Genomic DNA, 21,455 nt, shown 5'->3' on the forward strand with positions numbered 1-21,455 from the left:
TGTGAAAAAGACACCTGCACATGCATGTTTATTGCAGCATTTTTCACAATAGCAAAAAAATATGGAACCAACTATGCTGCCTATCAAAAGAGGATTGGATTTTTAAAAATGTACGTATACAGAATGGAATATTATGCAACCATAAAGGAGGATAAAATTATGAACTTCACAGCAACTTGGATAGACTTAAGAATCTATAATATGAGTGATCTATCACAGAAACAAAGAACTGAGTACCACATGTTCTTACTCATAAGTGGACCCTGAACAATTATCATAATACTATAAGAAGGGATTGGCAGTAATGAAAAACTGCCAGGGGAGGGAGCGGGGCACACCTCATCAGTAAGAGTACCTGCTCTCAAACCAGGTGAAGTGGGGACCAAGGTGAGGACCAAACTTGACCTACACAATGACCGTTTGTATATCCAACCCTGAATTGTACCCCACATCTTGAAAATAATCATAAATAAATGAATAAATAAATAAAATAAGTGAAATTACCTTGATGAAGAGAATTTCCTAAATGTGTATTTGAAATTTAATCGCTGCCCACTTATTGTTTGCAAGAAGTTGCTATGAACTACAGTGGTATATGAGTTTTCTAGGACTGTCATAACAAATGACCACAGATTTGATGGCTTACACAATGGCAATTTAGTCTCTCATAGTTCCAGTGCTCCAGGTGTTAGAAATCAACATTGGCAAGGCCAAGCTCTCTCCAAAGGCTGAAGGACGGGATTTCTCCTTGCCTCCTTCAGTTTCTGGTGGTTCCAGATATTCCTTGTCTTGTGGATACATAATTCTAATCCCTACCTCCATCTTTAACAGGCTTCCCATCTATGTGTCTTTTCTCCTTCTGTCTCTTATAAGGACCTTGTCATTGGATTTAGCACCCCATGGATAATCCAGGATGATCTAAAGCTCCTGAACATAATTCCATCTGCAAAGACCCTTTATCAAAATAAGGTCACATTCACAGGTTCTAAGTGGACATCTCTTTTTTTGAGGGTGTGGGACATTCTTTATCCCATAGCAAATGGTATAGAGGATGGCAAAAACTCAAAAGAGAATATAAATAATGGAAGCTTGACCTTCTTTTAATAAGGTTGTTAAAAAAGAAAAGATTGCTCTTTCTTATAAAACGTGTGTGTGTGTGTGTGTGTGTGTGTGTGTGTGTGTGTGTGTATGTAGGCAAAGAGGAAGACAAACTGACAGAAAGACCCCATCAGGTTACTCCCAACTTTATCACTTGGCAAGTTTGGGACTAAAATTTCTGTTTTACCTGACAGATGCCAAATAACGGATTTGGGTTGAGACTGGGATTCCAAGTAATTAGTGTCCCCTTATAAGTGAGCACATGTCATGCATAATTTCTATATCCACAGGTTTGTTTTTAACTTGGAGATGGGAAAAGGCAATAATCTAGAACAATAACCTTTGCCTCACCATGTGCTACCCTTTTAAATGACAACAAAATGACCTCTCTAATGTGTTGATTTGATTTTCTTTCTGGGTGTCTACAGGCCTCATACCAAGTCACAAGCAAGGAGAGACCCTCCTGCTCCTAAGCACCTTGCCTCTCTTGCTATGAGAGGGACCCAGTCAACTCCCTATGTTTTTCCTCATTATTTGGAGTTTTTATGTAAGAGAATGAAGGAGTGCATCTGTTTTTGTTATCTACCAGGAGTCTTTTATTTTCATCTCCACTTATCCTTTGAAGCGATAACTGGCTATTGAAAAGCACCATTCCAAGTGCAAGATCTTAGAGTTAGGGTTCTTAACTTGAGGTTCAAGCCTCAACCTCCTTGAAATTCAATGTAAAGTCTGGTGTGTTTGTAAATTTTTCTGAAATCATCTGTTTTTTCATCACATCCTCAAAGAAGTCTATTTCCTCAAAAAGGTAAGAATAACCACAGTTTGGCTCAATGCCATGAACTATCAGTTTGATATTGACCTTTGGCAAATTCTTTCATTTCCACGTGCAAAGCTATTATTCACACAAGTGATAACAACAATGACATTTTTTTAAATAACAGAACAACTTTGACTCAAAGATGAGAACAATGTCCGAGAAACGGCACATTGAGTAGTCATCAACATAGATGGCAGATCTTTCAATGATCCCATACGGACAGTGTCCTGTGTTAGGGTATTCAAACACTGTCTCTCTACAACTCACATCTCAGACAGCAACTCTTTGGACTTCCTGAACTCCCTCCTCTAATACAGACTATGCCCTTGAATCTCTTCCCACTGGTTCCTCTATAACCTCCTACAACATTTATATTTGAATTGGTAACATGTTTTTCTCTCTCCTCCAGAATGTATTATGCACCATGTCCTTTTCATTTTTGTACGTAAGCATCTTAACACATAGTAGACTTTAAAAAATATCTGTCAAGAGGATGTGTGGATGAATGGTAAACACTAGTTGTCTATGGACTAGAGGTCTCATTAAAGCTACTCAGAATTATCTCAACTGGGAGGTTGAAAACCACCAACCACCACCTTGGCTAGCCCTGCTCTTCCCCATCAGGAGGCACTGAACTGAGCCTACAGCCTGACCAGAAAAAGAAGTTCTACAAGGGAAAGGGTCCAGGTACATATATTCCCAGAGAACTCGTTCCTTAAAGAATATCCAGAATGAGACTCAGGCGCCTTGTGGCTACAGAGTACTATTATTTCAAAAGTGTATTCTCATATTCGATGTAATATTTTTCTCAAGAAACGTCTGCATGTCATTTCTGAACACTGGAATATCCATGTGGCACAAAAGAAGCAAGAATATAAAACACAACTTTTGCTTCCGGGAGGAGCTAGGAGCTAAGCTTGGCCAGTCTGGGAGCGTTAGCAGCCTTGTCCGATAGCTGTTGGTTGTGTGCAATCATTTTCATACTTATTTTAATGCAACAGACTTTCCATAAGTCATGATACTTATGGAAAATGACAAGTAACTTAAAAACAGAGTATAAACCCTCAAATCTAACAACTCCATCTTTACAACTGCTTAGACTAAAAAACCTTGGAGTCATCTTTGATTCCTCTCTTATCTAATTTGCAGCCTCTAATCCATCAGCAAATCCTGTTCCGTCTTCAAAATATGCCCAGAAGGTAACCACTTTCTGCTGGCTTCACCACTGCCACCCTAGCCGGAAGACACTGTCATCTCTCACTTGGATTGAGATGTCCTCCTAAACATTTCCTGTTTTCAGCCCATGGTCCCCTGCAGTTTATTCTCAACAGAGCATCCAGAACGACCAGTTAAAATCAAACCACATTCTGCCTCTGCTCAAAACTAGCTTTTCCCACCTCACTCAGAGGAAATGCCAAGTTCTCACAATGACCTTCAAGGCGCTCTACGGGCCCCTCTGCTTTCTCTCTTTGACTTTACCTTCTACAGTCTTACCTCCTTCACCCCACTCCAGCCTGTGTCCTCCTTGCTGTTCCTTGAAGCTCATACATTTTTTTCTCAGTCAAGTAGAATTTCATTTTCCAACAGAACAAGAGATAAATTGAAGAGCTGACTCTGGCGTTCTGAGAGCCAGCTCACACATATTCAGAAAGGTCACAAGGTCCAGGTCACTGTCAGGACAAGCGCTTTCTGCTTTTCTCCAAGGTTTATGGGCCTAGAGATAAATATCAAGGCTACCTTGCTATAGCTTTGTGACTGGGACTCTGTGCATGGGTTTCCCTGACAATAGACCTGACTTGGCTGAACAAAAGAGTGTGAGCACATGAGAAAGGGAAAGAGCAATCTCTTATCTGTATGAATAAACCACAGGGCTGAATTTTAACCTTTCTGCTAGTTAGGTTCATCTTCTACTTTATGTTTGTCCAACAAGAGTTTGCTGACTCCCTACTACGTAAGGTACATGATTGAATCAAACAGTTGGTGCTCGAAAAATGACCAATGTAGGACTGGAAAGACAGAACCTGAGGGCAGATCAAGTCATCATAGAAATGTTTTATTCATCAAATATATTTACATTTCTTGGTCTATTATCTCTAAATGTATGCCAATTTTTAATTTAAATACAACATAATCCTGGTAGAATCTATCACAAGAATACAGCAGCATGCATGATCTCATTGGTCCTTTGCAGTTTCTTTTTTTAAAATATGTGAATTTAATAAAGTTTTAAAAAAGTGAGCAAATGGTTTATCACTTGGACTGCAAGATGATCATTCTTGTCATACCAGTGGTCCTCACAGCAAACTGTACACATGCACCTCACCACCCATAGTGAGCTTCTTCTCATTCTCTTAACTGACTTAATTAAATTTTCCAAACCCCAAAAAACACTGAGATGGAACAGTCACCCTATCCATTTTATTTGGTGGGAAGCTGGAGAGAGACATATTTCTATTCCAATGGGTACCATCTACAGCAAATTTAAAATGACCACACTAAGGAAATTTTCACAATGCTCTGATGGCATTTAAATATCACACTTCTATTCCCATACTACAAAGCTTCCATCCCCTTGATATAACATAGAAATTGACTTAGAGACATTAGGTTTCCAAAATAATTTTGTTGGTCTGTGCCAAAGTTTTCCTTGATATTTTTGTCACCACCTTGGCTTTTGTATTTGCACCAGAGGAAGCCTCTTTCATGAAGTACTTGGAACTTTCAAGGAGAATAATTTTGCCTCCACTATTTCATTCTCTCCAAGTTGGGAGATACTTGAGAATATGTACTAGATTGTTCAGAAAAAATGAGTCTACAAGGGTAGATTTTGTTAGCAAATTAGGCAATGCTCAAATATGGACCATCAGTGACTGTGAGTTGGTGGGCATTTGGTCTAAAATGGAGGCTTTCCTCAACATGTGGCGATCACCTAATAGGACACAACTGTTTTTAAACATGAAATAGTTCTGCTGTAGAACTTGTTAAAGTTTAAACTCGTCAAAGTTTATATCAAGATAGTTTTTGATCGAGAGTGATGTGCCAAGGTTTGGGGGAGAAAGGCAGCAACAGAGATGTTTCACAAGGCAGAAAACAGGAAATACCTTGCAGGAGTCTGCCACGTTTGGTTGACAAGGAAATGTGTCTATCAATTTAACAAACACATGTGCCCATTAGAATCAGAACCTGGAAGAAAATAGTGTACATTGTGATTTCAGTACTACGGCAAACAATTGCTTTGTAATAAAGCCAGTTCGTGGAGAAATTTTGTAAGCCTCCTTTGGGAACAAACCTCACAAACAGTTTCATCTAGATTGTGCCCCAGAACTTGAACTTTTTCCTTGACTACCTCATGCAGGTAACTACAGTATCTGTGTCTTCGACAAAGCAAACCTATAACGACTCTAGTCTTTCTACCTCGCTGCTTTAAACCAATGGGCTAACCACACGCACCCACATTCTTAATGCCCACAACTGCATAACGACTCCATTGATGGCTGAAAAGTACCTCACTTAGCATTCGGCCAGAACAAAGAAAGAAAAGTAGATTTCACTTAGCCCAGGTCAGGATGTGTTTCCACATGTCGACAGCATTGGAGCCTAGGTCTCCTCTGGCCACTAGCCAACATGACTTGCCCTTTCTGTCTATTGCCGTTCGTCCTAATGTGTATCACATATTTGAGAGGTTGTTTTTTCCTCCCTCCTTCTAATGTGGAATTTTAGTGGCCTGCTTAAAAAAACAAAAACATTGCCTGCCAGGGATTGGATATTTGAAATTCTGCCGTCCAGCAACACAGATTTGGAGATGACAAAATCGGCCATGATGCCTGTTTTAAGAGTATTTTAGCATTATTTCCACAAACACATTTTATAAATACACTTGTGTTTATTCACTTTAAAAAGCTCTTGTTCTCAAAAAGAAGCTTTGCATAGAGAAGTATTTTCTCTTTTTAATAATTAACTATTTATGATTTTGGGGGAGAGAGAGAGTAAAGAAGCTGCAAAAATAAGATTAAGTATATATGAGAAAGGGAGAATGATAGTATCTTTCTTGGAGGTTACTATGAGAAGGATAGTATCTTTGTTAGAGGATTAAATGAGATAATTCACTTTATGCAGTTAGACCAGTACTCGACAGTAGTTGTACAATATAAGTTATGACTATTATCATCATCCCCATCAACATCTGCAGTAATAACTCAGAATTTCCTTATTTTTCCAATAAAATTTACTCAAGTCATTTTTTTATTTTTAAGAATAATGGTAGCATCTTCAGTATATAGAAAAGAAAATTCAATAGTTTCATATCTTTGCCCTGTTTTCTGCATATTTTTGTTTTTTTAGAAAATCATTTTACAGATTGTTCTGATGAAGCATCTGACATGTATTACTTAGAAGAAATTAAATAAATATTTAGAATGCTAAACACAGCCATGGACTTCAGGCTAAATATCTGTGACAAAGCTTCCACAGATGAAGCACTATTCTTTTCAGTTTGACTCTGTCTCACCAGTTGGGTCTGACAGCTGATCTTTAGGTTTGCAGAATTTAATCTGGAGGAAAGCTGAAATAAGTGCCTCATCCTGGGACTCTGTGTTGTTATTTTGTGGTTGTTTGGATAAATGCTAGTGATGGGAAGACCTCAAACCTTTGGGTAGATAAGCACCCAGGTATCCAGTCACTTTGTAAAATGTTTCCAAGGCTCTTCACCTTGAAAGAATCCTGACAAAAGAATGACATTTCTGGAACTTACTGTTGTCACTTAAAGAAGCGTACCTCTTAGTATCTTTCAGGATTTGATGTCAGGAACTGATAAAGGCTATGAGAAATAAAATGAAATTCATATAAAGAAAGAAAAACAGACACTAGCTTTTTTGAAAATGTGATTATTTGGCTTATTTGTGGCCTGGTTTCTGTAGGAATGTGCAGCCTTAATATGAGAATAATGAATTTGCCCCTAAACACACAGCTGTTGGGTGTGCTCAGAGTGACCCCCTGACCCTATTGTCTGGAAATGCCCTGCATTGTGAGATGTGCCATGTTTCCCATTTTTCCCACGTTGAACAACTCAACAGATACTTGCATCTGATATTTTAAATGAGTACAAAACAAATAGAATAATGTTGCTACTCCTGGGGACAGGAACTGCACTGCAAAGGCTTTTCAATTATGAGGCACCTCAGACCCATTCAGGGTCTACACAGCTCCTTCTCTGAGCAACTCCAGCCCTGCCCCCTTTTTGGCTTCATCATTGGAAGGGGATCATCAAAACTGAAGATCCTGGCTCTAATCCCAGACTCTTGATATTGAGACAACCAAGTTGTGCATCTTAATTTGTTTTGAAGTATGCTATCTTCTGGTACCCAGATGAGTTTTTATCCCTCAGATTCTCCCACCTGCAGCGATCTCTTTCACTTCGCTAAGAAAATGGTCTAAAGAACTAAAATACCCATGTTACTAGCAGCCATTTAGGAGGAGAATGTTATTTTCTCATCAATAGTCAAATAATGCTGCTTATGGTGAACACTTACAATGGGGTCCTTATACAAAATCTCATTTTATTTAAGAGTTCAATAAATACTTGTTGAATAAATGAATGAAACAACAAATCAATCGATTTACTAAAAAAAAGATGAGTTGCTAAATATTTATATATCTTTGTATATCTGAACTACAATGAAGTTTTTCCAAAGCAGAATCCAATAAATTATAAACCCCCATGAGGACAGAGAGGTATCATGACTTTTTTCTGTTATATACAGTCTCCTGACAAGGCTACTCTTGAATGCACACAATAAAAATGTACTAATTGAATCAAATTACATAAACTATAAAAGATTAAGTTTTCCAGCTTTAATTATCCATACAATATTTTTTAGAAGCATATTTACCCTGAAAAAGTCACTTTTAAGGATAAAAACAAAACCAAAATGAAAAGCTCATCTGGAAAAAAAAATTCATGCTCACTTCCTGGGGAAAATATTCAGCTTTGCTTTAAGTTATTGAGATTTTTCTAGAAATGCAGCTCCACCCCACATCCCCATGTACTTTGACTTTTACCTGGCTTTGACTCTTTGACAGATAAATGAGCATATGCTGGATGAAAACTCTTATTCTGAAAAAAAAAATATTATTCTTCTGTCATCACTGACAGAAAAGGATGAAAGAGGATTGCTCCAAGAGCCAAGCCCCGACTCAGCTCTGACAGGCTACCTTTCTCATCTTCACTATCTTCTTTCCTCAGTGATTCAGAGTTTCTATTATCTTTACATCATTATTAATTAGGATGGTGCTAACAAGGGAAACTGGAGAATCTTTATGTCCACACTTTTTACCACCCATTTGCTGGATGCCAAGGGATTATGTGTCTACTTTAAATAGAAAAGCCTAAAGCAATTGGGAGTCACCAAGAAGAAACTCACCTCCTAGCACATACTTTGAGTAAAAAAAGCATTTGGGACCAAATGATCTCAATACATGCATTAGTGTTCCAAATTAAGTTCCAGGTATAGACCTGTCTTGTGGACAGATGGCCCAGGCTGGTCTGCTAGAGGCTGGCAATGGGTCAGCAATGTGAAAATTGCTAATGTCCTTACATGCCTGGAAAATCAGAGTACCCAATTTTCTATTTGCTAGGTAGAAAATATTTTCTGACCAAATTTGGTGGAATATAAATGCCAAAAATCTCTCTTAATAATAGAGGAGAAAAATGGAGTTAAATGGAGCAGAATGCAAGAAGAGTCTTTGGTGTAGAGGTTACTGCCACATGCTGTGAGAGTTTGGGATCAGCTAGCAATGCCATCAGGGTGGCAGGGAGAGAGCATTGTTATGGGAACCCTTCCCATGCCAGATACCAAGGGAGGAGTCCAGGCTTCTCCTTCTCACATGTGGCTCTCATGAGAACTGGGTAGGGTATACTGTGTTCAGTCATGAAATGAGGCAAAGGACTGAGCTGGCTTTTCTCACTGAGAAAAAGATTAGAAACATATAGGTGAGTTCCTTATTATCATTCTGAAAAAGTTAAAACCAATATTTACACCTTAACAAATGGAACAGCTTACTCATCTGTGAAGCTGATCTGACATTTTCTTGCAAGTTTCTGGTTCACATGGCTACATATCTTTTACCCTTCTCAGTGACACACATTGTTGGCAAATGTCTCCATCACTTAGGGCAGGGAACTGTAAAATCAGAGCACATTCCTACCTACCAGAGAGGATAATTTCAACTAGCAACAGTTACATAGTAGCATAGATTGGTTACTATTTCCATGACCCAACAAGAGCCAGGGGAAAATTCTAGGTGAATGACTCGAGATTGGGTGACAGAAGTCAGAATTAGCCACATTTCTCTTAGTGGTCCAACGATCCTAGAAATTATTCTGATTGCTATATGTATATATCATAACTACAAACACGATTAACAAAGCCCTGTTATATTGCATTTTAAAAGTGGCAATTGGAGCCATAAAGAAAAACAAAAGCATGTCCTTTGCAGCAACATGGATGCAGCTGGAGACCATCGTGCTAAGTGAACTATCACAGAAACAAAGAACTGAATACCGCATGTTCTCATAAGCAGACCCTGATCACTGGTCACACGAGCACAAGCATGGGATCAGCAGATGCTGGACACTGCTAGGGAAGGGAGTGGGGCACGCGGCAAAGAACTGGATACCTGGTCCACTATCGGGGGGGGGAGAGAGGGCCAGCTAGAAGTCCAGATTTTACCTGTACACAATTTACTTATGAAGTAAATCCTCACATGTACTCCACACCTTTAAAATAAAATAATAATAACACTAATCAGCAAAAAGCTAAACCAAACAAAAAAATCATAATAAAAGAAAGAGAAAAAAATGCTAAAAAAAAAAAATATATATATATAGCAATTGGGTGCTAAGGGATAGAGAAGCAAAATTAGAAGGGAAGAAAGATATTCTGAGAACCAAATATGTAATGTCAGATTAAACTGAGCCATGAAGCAGACTTGCCCTTCAGTAGCGAGTTCAGTTATGTCTCGTGTTTTTATTGAGGGAGACAAGGAGTGAGCACAAAAATAAGAGTTCCTTCAAAGGAAATTTACAGACAGATATTGTTATTAAACACTCTAGACAAAACTGAACTGTTTTATCTAAATGGGCCATCGAGGTAGTCTCTGCTGGAGTTGATGAACCAACAAAGGAGCCCTCAGTTATGCCCGATGTTAGATTATTCCACGGAATGTTACCCAGTGTCATTGAGCACCATTGTTGAACTACCAAAAAGGCTAGCTGAAATTAAACTCGTTTTCTAAGCACCCAAAGAATGGTGAGATTGTGTACATAATGCTTTCTTTCTTTCTTTCTTTTTGAGTTGGGGTCTCACTTTGTCACCCCACCTAGAGTACAGTCGCTTGAACACAGCTCAACCACAGCCTCCAACTCCTGGACTCACATGATCCTCCCACGTCAGTCTCCCAAATAGCTGGGACTACAAGTGCATGTCACCATGCCCAGCTAATTTTTTTTTAGTAGAGACAAGGTCATGCTATTTTGCCCAGGCTGATTTCAAACTCTTGGACTCAAGCAATCCTCCTGCCTTTGCCTCCCAAAGTGCTGTGATTACAGGTATGAGTCATTGCACCTGGCTATTTCTCTTTCAATCGATCAAATGTTGAGAGAAGAGATGGCAATTGTTAATGATAGGATTAGCTGCTCCGGGGGATCTGTTTGAACCACAGCCCTCTCCTGTCTCCTTCTCTGGATGTCTCCTTATCAGTCTCTACTTTTAGTGGAAGGACTTCCTAGTCCCCACCTGTAGGAGAAAGGAACTGCTAAAAAGGGCCTCAACAATGGGGCTTGGCAGTATTTTTGCTCACATGTTCAACACTTACACAGAAACATCAACAACAACAAAATTACTTGAAGCCTAATATCTTATATCCAGCCTCAGACCAAAGAATTTTATTTTCATTTTCATTTTCTTAAGCTAAAATGTTATGGAAAACAAAATTTTATCAACTAGTTGCTTCAGAACAATATACTGTATGATGAAGCTCCGTACATTGTAAATGTTTTTGCAATCCTGACAGGACAAAATAAGTCCGCCATATTTTCCTTTGAATTTTGGAATGGAAACCACGTTCTTCCTTTTCCAGGCTCTCCTGCATGGAGACCAGGCTGCTTGGAAGGAGCCGCAAGAAAAGTGCATGAGACGTGAGCACGGGAGACACGGAAATGGGCCGCCTCCAGGCTGGCGACGGCACTGACTCAGCCAAGGCTCTTGCTCCAGTCTCTGCAGGCCCCGCTGGGGCAGCATCAGCCAGGGTCAGACCAACACAGCAGGAGGAAGGGTTGTACAGTGGGTCCCCATGAAACATGCTACTAAAAAAAGGTGCAACGAGAACCAAGTCCCTGTGCATTCTCAGTCACAATGGTGGGCAGAAGAGCCCATACGATTCCTCCCTTTGGTATTAAATAACAGTTTTAAAAAAGCTTTTTAGAAACAAAGCAAATACATGGTGGGACTGGAAATGTTAGCCATCCCAGGTTAGTTGTCCACTGAAATAAGTCTCATCCCTAGTCATAAATAAATAATCTCTTTCCTGGTCTGACTTCCATGCCAGGATCAATATCTCTTAACATCTTACTTATTTTATTACTGCTTTTGGTTTTCTGGGACTGATTGAAAGTTGCTCAGAGGAAATCTTTGGTTTTGCTTAAGTGTCCGTGACATTTAATCATGACTTTCCTTGCAGTTTAATTCCAACCAGTCAATCAGTTAATCCACTTCGATTGATTCTGGGCTCTCGGTTATTGGCTTGCACTCATTGGGCATCCGCTGGTGTCGGCTCAGCTGGGTGGCCTGCGTGAAGCTCCGCTCACACCTCTCGCACCTGGTGGAGGCAAGAGAGAAAATTGAGACCAGGGAGCGGGGCCTGCAGGGTGATGGGCTTCCTCTCATCCTGCCTAATCAGAACAGACACTCCAAAGTGGCTTCAGATTTTACCGGCTCAAGAGGTTTAATTGGTGGCTCCTTCCAAGGCCTGGATGCCTGTGATGGGACAAAGCCCATCTGATGCAGAACAGAGGGATCTGTCAATAGGCAGGGGGAAGGTGATTTCTCCAGAGAGCCCTGTCCTGCTGCAGCTCTGATCACTGTCAGTTCAAATAGATAAAGAACAAAAAGAGATTTTTAGGAGTGAGCCATCAAAGAAGCAGCTTGTCTGCAGTTTTCTGCTCCGTAACCCCAAAGAGAAATTGATGACAAATAGAATTTCACCTGCTGCTAATTTACAATCGGGAATTCTACCCTCCTCAGCATGGCAGCCAAAGACTGATCATCTAGGAAATGGGAAACGAGAGGAAGCAATATCTTAGTTTGTGGTGACTATGGGGGCTGCTTTTTTGCAAAAGCTAGTTACAGTGTCACAGCCCAACCAAACTTAGCGTTAAAACCACTTACAAAACTAGGGTTTGTGAGGAGGTGGGAGGCTCAAAGAAATTGGAAATCAACAAATGTGTGTGTGGTTCAAGAGGTTCACCTCTCCAGAAAGTACAGTAGAAGTAATGTACATATGGCTCATAATTGGGGGCCAGCATGTCTGATGAGGAGAAAACAGGTTTCATACTTCAAGGTTATCTCTTCTTCTTAACTTAAAAAAGGAAAAAAGAGACTGTAATCCAGAGCCACTGGGCCCATAATCTAGAAACCTGGGTCCATCCCTATTTCCCATGTCCATATCTCCCACACAACCCTCACTTATGAACTTGATGGCTACTCGATCTACAAAAAACAAAACACACACAACTCAAAATCTAGTGGGGACTTGCAGTTTTCCTGAGGGTTTTGTTCCTGGCTGATGGACTGTGATTGTGTATATATTACAAACAGATGAACCATGTTAGCAAGCTGTGCACAGTGACTTCCCTGTCACCACCTTACTTGTCTGGACTACCTGGAGCCATTGGCCCCGTTTCTGATAGGGCCCAATGGCCACCCTCTAATGTTCTTTCCTCAAACCTTCGAAGGAAAAAGCATTCAGGAGGAGCTGCAGACAACTCTCTCCCTTTTAAATAACATAACCTCCAGTTTGTGGGCCCCGCACTATGAAGGCTGTGCCAGAAGCCACCATGAAAAAGTCCCCACTGTCCTATCACAGATCAGTGGCCCCATGCCCTGTTATCCAGTAGGCATTCCTCTCTGTCTCCTTTTTAGTAAATTATAGAAAGTGCCCAGTCACGGAAATAATAGCCTATAAAATAGGACACAGTTGCCCACTCTGGGGATTGTTGCATGTTTTTGAACACTGGGAGGCAGAAGCGTAACTTCATGCTTGGGTTTTTCAGGGCTCCTGCATCAGCTGAGTTGTCAGGGGAAAGAAGTTGTGCTTCTTTGATTGTCTTTCGGGGAATATTTTTAGCAGCCTGTTCCACAGTTAAAAACTGCACTGTGATCTTGACAAATGTATAATGTCAGCTTTAATGTATCAGACCTATCAGCTCAATGAAAATAACTCAGAAGTATTGATCACCTAATGATTTTTAGTGTATTCATTAACGTCCGTGGGCATCTCATCCCCTCTCCAGAGCTCCTTGGGTGCTGATGACACGTTAGCGAACTGCTGATTGTTTATTAGAAAGCTGATTAGTTACTGGATTCGTGTGTCAAAATATACTACCCTTCACTGCTTGACTAACTTTTAAATTATTATATTCCTTTAAAAAAAAAAATTGAAGCTCTAGAATCCATTTGAAAGAAAGCAGAATAGCTTGAACAATTGTGAGGCACAACAATTTACCTGTGTCATGTTTTTGGATTTCTAATCTTGTGTATTAGAATATGAGAGACACGTAAGTAAGAAGTTCAGTGCATCATTTAAGACAAAAGTACATGGCTATATGTACTATTTAAACATTCAGATTAGATGGAGACATTAAGATGAGAGTTACATTTTTCTCAAGTGTTTTCCGAAATGCCTCACAGATATTTACACACATGGAATAATTTGTTTTAATAGTCAGGAAATCTGTCCAATGTATAGGGCACATAAAAAGATCATTCTGGAAAAATCATCTCTAGAGCCATCTGCCCACCGAGTGTGAGTAAAAATACATGCAGATGTGTAGAAATTACCTTCATTTAGGTCTTTTCCCCAGGGATTTCTCTCTCCTGAGGAAAGTGGACTACTAGAAATGATATCTACATGGTTTGAGAATGATAAGAACACTATATATCTAAGGACGTGAAGAGAGCTAGATATAAAAATACTTTTTTTAAAAAATAAGGAAAAACCTCAGTTTTATGTTCATCATCTTAAATTTTAGAGAAATCTGCCCCCTACAAAATATTTTCACAGCTTAATGAAACTCATCAGAAGGAAGAACTCAACATACCCAGGTTCATGAGGTTAGAGACAGACTTCACCTGGGTTGGCATTTAATTAACACTGAATTACACAATACAGGCAAGTGACTGGGCATGAGCATCTCTAAGCCTCAATTTCGTATAGTGTAATAGAATGAGAAAGAAAGAAAGATGCAGGGAATGAACCAGAAGGGAGAAGTGCCCTTGCATACAAGATCTTCACTGTGCCCTTGGCATAGGTCCTGATGCCACAGTCTTAAGGAACATCACAAAACACTAAAGTTCAAAGTCTTCCATATATTTCAGCAAAGTACCCAACTTTCTACCACAATGAGCGTCTTAATTAGACTTGATTTCCTTTTATGTTTGAGATCATTTTTTACTTACTGTGATGGTTGACTGGAGTATATATGGACAGGGAGCTTAACAAAACAATATAAAGTTCTGTTCAATAGAAAACCTGCAAAAAGCTTTTTGTGCTTCTATGACATGTCGCAAAATGCTTTTTTAACTGGACCAAATCACATAGGGCTTTGTATCTATGGTGTGCTCAGTGCATATTTATGGATTTGCTCTTTGAATTTGTGTTGATTTTGCTTAGTTCTTGTTCAAATATTAGACGTCCCTTGGGATTTTCTTTGATTTTTTGTATACTGAGTCAAACTCCCTTTCCTTGAGGCAAAAACATAGTGATGACTATCTCCTCCTGCTTCCAACAACAATGAAGAAGTACTAAGGAAAGTCTTGGCCTGCTTCTGTAGTTTCCCAGACTCAGAAGCCAGGCATCAGGCAGTGCGCACAGATCCTCCCAGTGAAGCACAGAGAAGGAGAAAGGAGACCTCACTGCAAAGAACATCTTTTAGACTGCCAACTTCCTTCCTTCTTTCCTGCCTCCCTCTCTCCTTTTCCTTTTTCCTCTCTCTCCCTCCCTCCCTCTTTTTCTTCTTCCTGTCTCTCTTCCTGTCTTCCTTCCTTCCTTCTTTTCTACCTTCCTTCCTACTCCTCTCCTTCCTTGCCTTCCTTCTTGCAATAAAGTGCTTGACCATTGCTGTTACATGAAATGATGCCTTTTGCGTTTTGCTCCTTGTTTGCCATGACTTCCAGTCTCATAGAACTGAAAAAGTCAAGACCTTCAATATGATTCTTTGATTTTTAATTTTCCTAGATGCTTCTTTACCTGAGAAATTTTAGGTGTACATTGCAGGTTAGCAGCTGACAGGCCTGTCATCCGCCTAGAACTTGGGGGATGGATTCTTTCAGTGAGATTTCAGTCAATCTGATTGTGAGGCAAAGCCTGGATTGAAACTCTGACCTCTTAATGTCAAATCTTTTCTGGCCCTCTTTAGATGGCAATAATCTTGCTCTGCCATCAAAAACCACCTCTCAGCAGAAGATTTTAGAAGTCAGAAAGGGCTTTTCCCTGCCATGGCAGGCTCAATCTCAGCTCACCTCTGAGAATCTGCGAAGAACTCCTGAGCCCTGGGTGGGTGGGGCAATTTGGGGACTGAACCATTTGGGGCATCTATTTGGAAGCTGCCCAAGACATACAGTTTAGGATTGTGCATCTTTACAAGATTCTTCTCCTTCTTTGTAACATTGTTTAAGCCAATACCCATTAGTTGAAGTAGTAAAATTGACTGTTGTGGTGAAACCCATTTTATTGACTAATCGGCAACAAAAGTTTTTTTTCATGTTTGTTTTATAAACATGTAAAAGGATATCTTCATAATATTTACAAGTGTCGATGGGATGGATATCCATGAACTATGGTTGTAAGATTCCCAAAACTCCCTTGGGACAGATCAATTCTGAAAGACCTGATTGTATACACTAAAGGATTTAACTTTCCATTTCCTAGAAGATGTTTAAATCTTGCACTTTCAAAATATGCATATACTCTTCTCTCCCCTGGGAATATCTATGTGATAAATTTTAAAAAAACAAACAAGAAAACTACAGCATGTGGCTATTTAGATAAGAGGAAGAGCAAAAGGAACTAAAATATGCACATTGAATCTAATCCAAAACCTTGGCTGTTTCCTTATTTTTTCCAGATGAAATTAGGCAGGCTCACAAAAAATACTTTCTGAAAAGGAAAAATGCATCACCAAAACCCTTCAAATATTAATCTGATGAATTCAAATTAAGTTAAAATGGCAACTCTATTGGAAACATGACAAAAACAGGATGTTAAAGAAAAAAAAATTGAGTGGAGTCAACAAGGTTACACATAAGTAACACCTTAACATTAATAGAAATCCATTTCCCATTTTGACCTGAAGCCTCTTCAATTAATTACTAAAATCTATTTACACAGCAGCAAGATAAAAATCAATCTGATTCCTGGTACTGCATTTGTCTGGCAGCCCTTTCTAATATAAGGGGCCAAAAGGACCCTCCATCCTCCTGCATCTCTGCTTTTGAAAAGCTCTCTTGCTCAAAGGCACAGGCAATGGGCTGTCACCTCCCACCTCCAGAGAATTGGTGAAGCTAGAATCTATGAAATCCCAGGGAGTCAGGCCTGAGGGCGATGACAAAAGTCCACCAGGTCAGACACAAACACAGGGAGCAGGGAGCTCCTGGAACTGTGGCAACCCATCTGGCTCCTTAGGGTAAATGAAAAAAAGATGCCCTTTGGGCAACTGCAGCCTCCGTGAGCACAATGAGGTTGGCATAGTGTAGATTCAATTTTAGTCCCCATTCTACTCCCTTGACCAAACGTCCTTAAGCATAAGCTATGACTATGAACACGGACAAAAATTGTCACTAATCGGATTATTAACACCATAACGTAAGCCATGATGAAGAATAGTTCAGAATAGAGGTAGCTAATTCTTGGGAAGATGACAGCCTTTGATGAGCTCCTCCCTTCAATAGCAGACAGGAGGTGGGCAGGACCCAAAATGCAGGACTCTGCTATCCAAGCTGAGTCTGGTCTTGGGCTGAGCACAACAGTGTGCCACAAAGCATGTCCACAGGAAAAGTCATGAGTAAAGAGGCTCTGGGAAGACTTCGTGGCTGAGCCTGAGCAAGGGGATTAGTCTCTTACCGCTTTGAATTATTTTCTCTCTTGCTTGATCTTGTCCTACAAAGGGCTATAACTCTATGCCCTTTTAATTTTCCTTCTCAAACAGGGAAGTAAGTGTAGAGAGATGTAAGAGAACAGAAAAGAATCTATCACATAGACAGTAAAAGGCTGCTCTGAGACCACTGACTGCTCTGAGACTACTGACTGGCTATGCAGGCTGATTCACACACCCAAGCCTCTCCACATGCTGTTTGGACTCCCAGAAATACCTCTTTCCCTTGCATGTCTAGAAAACTCCAACTCATCCTTAAAAACACATCTTAAACATCATCTCATCAGATAGCACTGATCACTTCACTTTCGTGTTATTCTGAGACATCGAACATACATGTCTTTACTGTTGCACTTTTCACCCTATAATACTTGTTTATTAATTGAGCTTCACCCAGGGGTTCCTAATCCCTTAGATGCAGACTGGTACCAGTTCATAGCTTGTTAGAAGTCGGGTCACACAGCAGGAGGCGAGCAGAGCTCCACATCCTGTCAGATCAGCAGTGTCAATAGATTCTCACAGGAATGCAAACCTTATTGTGAACTGTGCAAGTGAGGGATCTAGGTTGCACTCTTCTTATGAAAATCTAATGCATGATGTTCCCACACACACACACTCAGTCCATGGAAAAACTGTCTTCCATGGAATTGGTCCCCAATGCCAAAAAGGTTAGAGACTGCTGTCTTAGACTATGAGGTCTTCAAAGATGGAGGGTAGAGGTATGGGGAGGCAAGTCTCATTCACCTTTTTATCTCTTGTACCTAGCAGGGTGCCTAGTACAAAAGTAGGTGCTCAGTAAATATTTGCTGAATGAATGAGCATGTACATAATTGAACGAGTGAATGAACAAATAATGAACAGGCCATCTTGCATGATGCAGAGGTAGATATCCGCTGTGTTGATGACGGTGCTATATACAGAAACATGCTCTCTTATTCAGTTGCCCTTACCTTGCCGAAGCCCTTAGATTTCAGTTCCACCTTCTTCCACATTCCCTGAATCCTCAACAAGTCAATGGACCCTAGTTTGGTTTGGTTTTTCTTTCTTTACCAACATGGTAATTCTGAGGTCCAAAGTATACAGTGAAAAGCACAAGGTGGCTGCCATGGGTTCAAACACTTTAACACACAGTAAAGAGGAAGAGATCGTTCACCAGAATCCTGAAGGATTCAAGTTCTTCAAGAGGAAATTATGTAGATGTCCTAACCTTGTTGCCACCTTTCTGATGATCATAAAGCCTGTGAATGGCCAGAAGTGCTCTGTGCTGTAGATAAAATTCTAGAAGCACAGATCCTCAGGAACTGGAAAGAATATCAAAATTATTTACTCTCCTACCTCCTTATTCTAATGATGAGAAAACAGACCCAGAAAATTTGTCTCATGTCCAAGGTGGCAAAACTCGAGCCAGGACCAATGCACAGGTTTCCTGACTTCATTTTCCAAATGCCAGTCACTAAACAGGGAGATTCTTTTTCAGCCTGGACATTGACCTTCCAAGTAGCCTTCTCCACCAGCTGGCTATGCTGATGCATCTGCCAGTCTCAGGAAAGGCTAAGAGAAAGAGAGAGTGGAGGGCTAGCCACTACTTACTTGAAGGGCTTTTCTCCAGTGTGGGTTCGGATGTGGTTGTTGAGGGTGGTGGCCCCGGCAAAGGCACGACCACAGTAGCCGCACTTGAAAGGCCGGTCACTGGAGTGAGTGACCACGTGGTTCCTCAGTTCTGAAGGTTGGGAAAAGGACTGGGAGCAGTGACCGCATTGGTAGGGTCTGAAACAAATAAAGAGACTGCCTGGTCATTATTTTCTATGTTGGTCAGTGGAAGTCAGAATCATGAGACAAGGGGCCAAAGCTTTTAGGGGACACTTTCTTTGTATTTAAGACATAGTATAGAGCTTTGGCCACAGAGTTCCCACTGCTTTACTTGTTGCTATGGGACCAAAAGTTACAGAGTGACTGAGACACACCAATTCCCAAATGAAGATTCCTTCACAGTACTAGTTATACCATTTCAGGAGCTCCTACTTTCTTGTTTTTATCTCCTCTGCCCCAGGCAAATATTAGTGTGCTTTTGTGAGCAACAATAGTACAGACTTGATTAAGCAGAATGTTACAAGAGAAAATATATAATTGTCTCTTATATTTCCATGGCACTTTTCACTTTTCAAAGTGTTCTAAAATCAATTATCTAGTTTAATCTTTGGGATAATCCTCTGGCACAGGGAAAGCAGTGGCTATTATCTGTGTCAGTTCAGAAAACTGAGGATAAACTGTCCTCCCAGGACATAAGTTCTTGATGCCAAGGCTATTGGAGGGTGTCCAGACTTTATTTCAAGTACCAGGTAAGCATGCAGGCAAATCAGGGCATTACATGTATGATTTAATAAATCCAAAACTGTTGTGGAGTCTGTCTGTAGCACATAACCACTGGAATTGCACAGACGGCCACAGATATGAACTCAGATGTGTCTCTTTGTCAAAGAAGTCCTGATTTCCACTTACTATATCCCAATTCCAAATATTTATCCATCGGGTCTTCTTCTTGAACTTCAGCTCCCCAGTTTAATCTGGTAGCAAGGAATGATCTATAGCAGCTCAGAAATGACAGGATGTCACTAAACTTACAGAAGGATGACTGTGATGCAAAAGCAAATGGAAGTAAGTTGTGACAAATACCTGATAATTAGCAAGATTATCAGAGCACATTCTTTCCAGCTCATGAGAAGTAAATCAATTGGTTTTCATAAAGTAGATTAAAATTTTGTCTTCTATACGGAAGTTCTTCTGCTTACTTAAGCAGAATCCGGTGAGTGATATAAAACCCGGGGAGTTTTCCCTATTCGAAGCTATTTCATATCATTCCTGACAGGACTCTAATTTGTTTATCAAAATTTTTGTTCAGACAATTAATAATCTGTCGTAAGAGATATTAACACTGTTCACTAAGCCCTGGTGGGTGGGCCAGACGTTTCTGCATTTAGAAACCAACGGTGAAGGCAGACTTAATTGTTCAAGCTTTAACGAATGTATAAGCTCCAATGACCAGAAACCAAAATGAAGGGCTAGGAAACAATGGCAACTGAGCATGTACAACAATTCAATTAAGTGCAAAATAAAGTGTACCCTCTCATTTGTCAAGTGAACTGTTTAATTGTGGCTATTTGCCCCACTGAACACAAATACTATTATTTTACCAGGCCTCAGCACACTGAGCCCTGATTGTAGAATTTTTTAGCTTGATTAATAGTCCAGGAGTGGTCAATAACTCAATACTATACAATTTTAATTACTTGCATTTAGAAATCTATCTAGCTGCTCTCAAACAAGTTTCAAAGAAATATATAAAAGTCTTTGGTAAGGAGTTTATCAATCTTGACAAATTACACATGCATTTTATTACAATTTTAAAATAATCCTTTGAAAACCATTAAAATTATATGTGGGTAAAAATATCCTCCTGCCAAATCTTTCCAGTAAACATTAACCTTAAATGTTTCCTCAAAAAATAATTCTCTCAAGGGTGAATTTTTAAAAATGTTATTGAACATTATAAGCAAAATAATATATTAATATATGCTATATCCACTGACAATTGATTTTTCTAATAGTGAAGGGACCATTAACATTTATTAGCCTCTGGTTATCTATTTTTAATAGCTATCACAATAAACAATAAGCCACTAAATAAAACCAATTAATCTTGTCTTTTTTTTCTAACTCTGCTGTCAAAAGTTGGGGTGATTTATTTCTTACAGTCAGAAGTCAGTACATCCTTTTTATGTTAATAGTTCACAGTGGCAAAGATTTACACACAGAAGAGCAAAAAATGACCACAGAGAGGCTTATGTTGAATTCTTATATCAAGGTAACACCAACAGGCAAATGGGATTCTAAAACATCGTCTTTGCCCAGCATCAGCCTGAGAGGTATTGGCTAGGGATCCAGTGACAAATAGGGCACAGTTTTTAAAACTTTGCAGAATTCAGCTTGACTGAATAGAAGGGCCTAGAGTGGGAGAGAGGAGGTCTGGGTCCTGCTTCAGCCTGACTCCAATCATTTGTGGGACTTGAACAAGTCACTCAACTTCCCGGCTCTGTTTTCTCACCTATCTGATAAGGG

At 39.9% G+C, this 21,455-nt stretch overlaps 1 protein-coding gene across 1 annotated transcript in view; it reads right to left on the minus strand.

Annotated features, from left to right (window-relative positions):
* Positions 1 to 11,673: 11,673 nt before the first annotated feature.
* The window catches only part of PRDM6 (PR/SET domain 6), a 93,229-nt gene continuing 83,447 nt past the window's right edge, over positions 11,674 to 21,455 (minus strand). Inside the window, exons 5-6 of the mRNA XM_021706532.1 lie at positions 18,930 to 19,106; positions 11,674 to 11,788 (exon numbers count right to left, since the gene is read on the minus strand). Of these exons, the coding sequence (XP_021562207.1) occupies positions 11,674 to 11,788; positions 18,930 to 19,106 (292 nt within the window). The remainder of the gene's footprint in view (positions 11,789 to 18,929; positions 19,107 to 21,455) is intronic.

The sequence above is a fragment of the Carlito syrichta genome, unplaced genomic scaffold (genome assembly GCF_000164805.1).
Source record: "Carlito syrichta isolate Samal-C Ts95f unplaced genomic scaffold, Tarsius_syrichta-2.0.1 Scaffold315711, whole genome shotgun sequence".
Classification (NCBI taxonomy): Eukaryota; Metazoa; Chordata; class Mammalia; order Primates; family Tarsiidae; genus Carlito; species Carlito syrichta.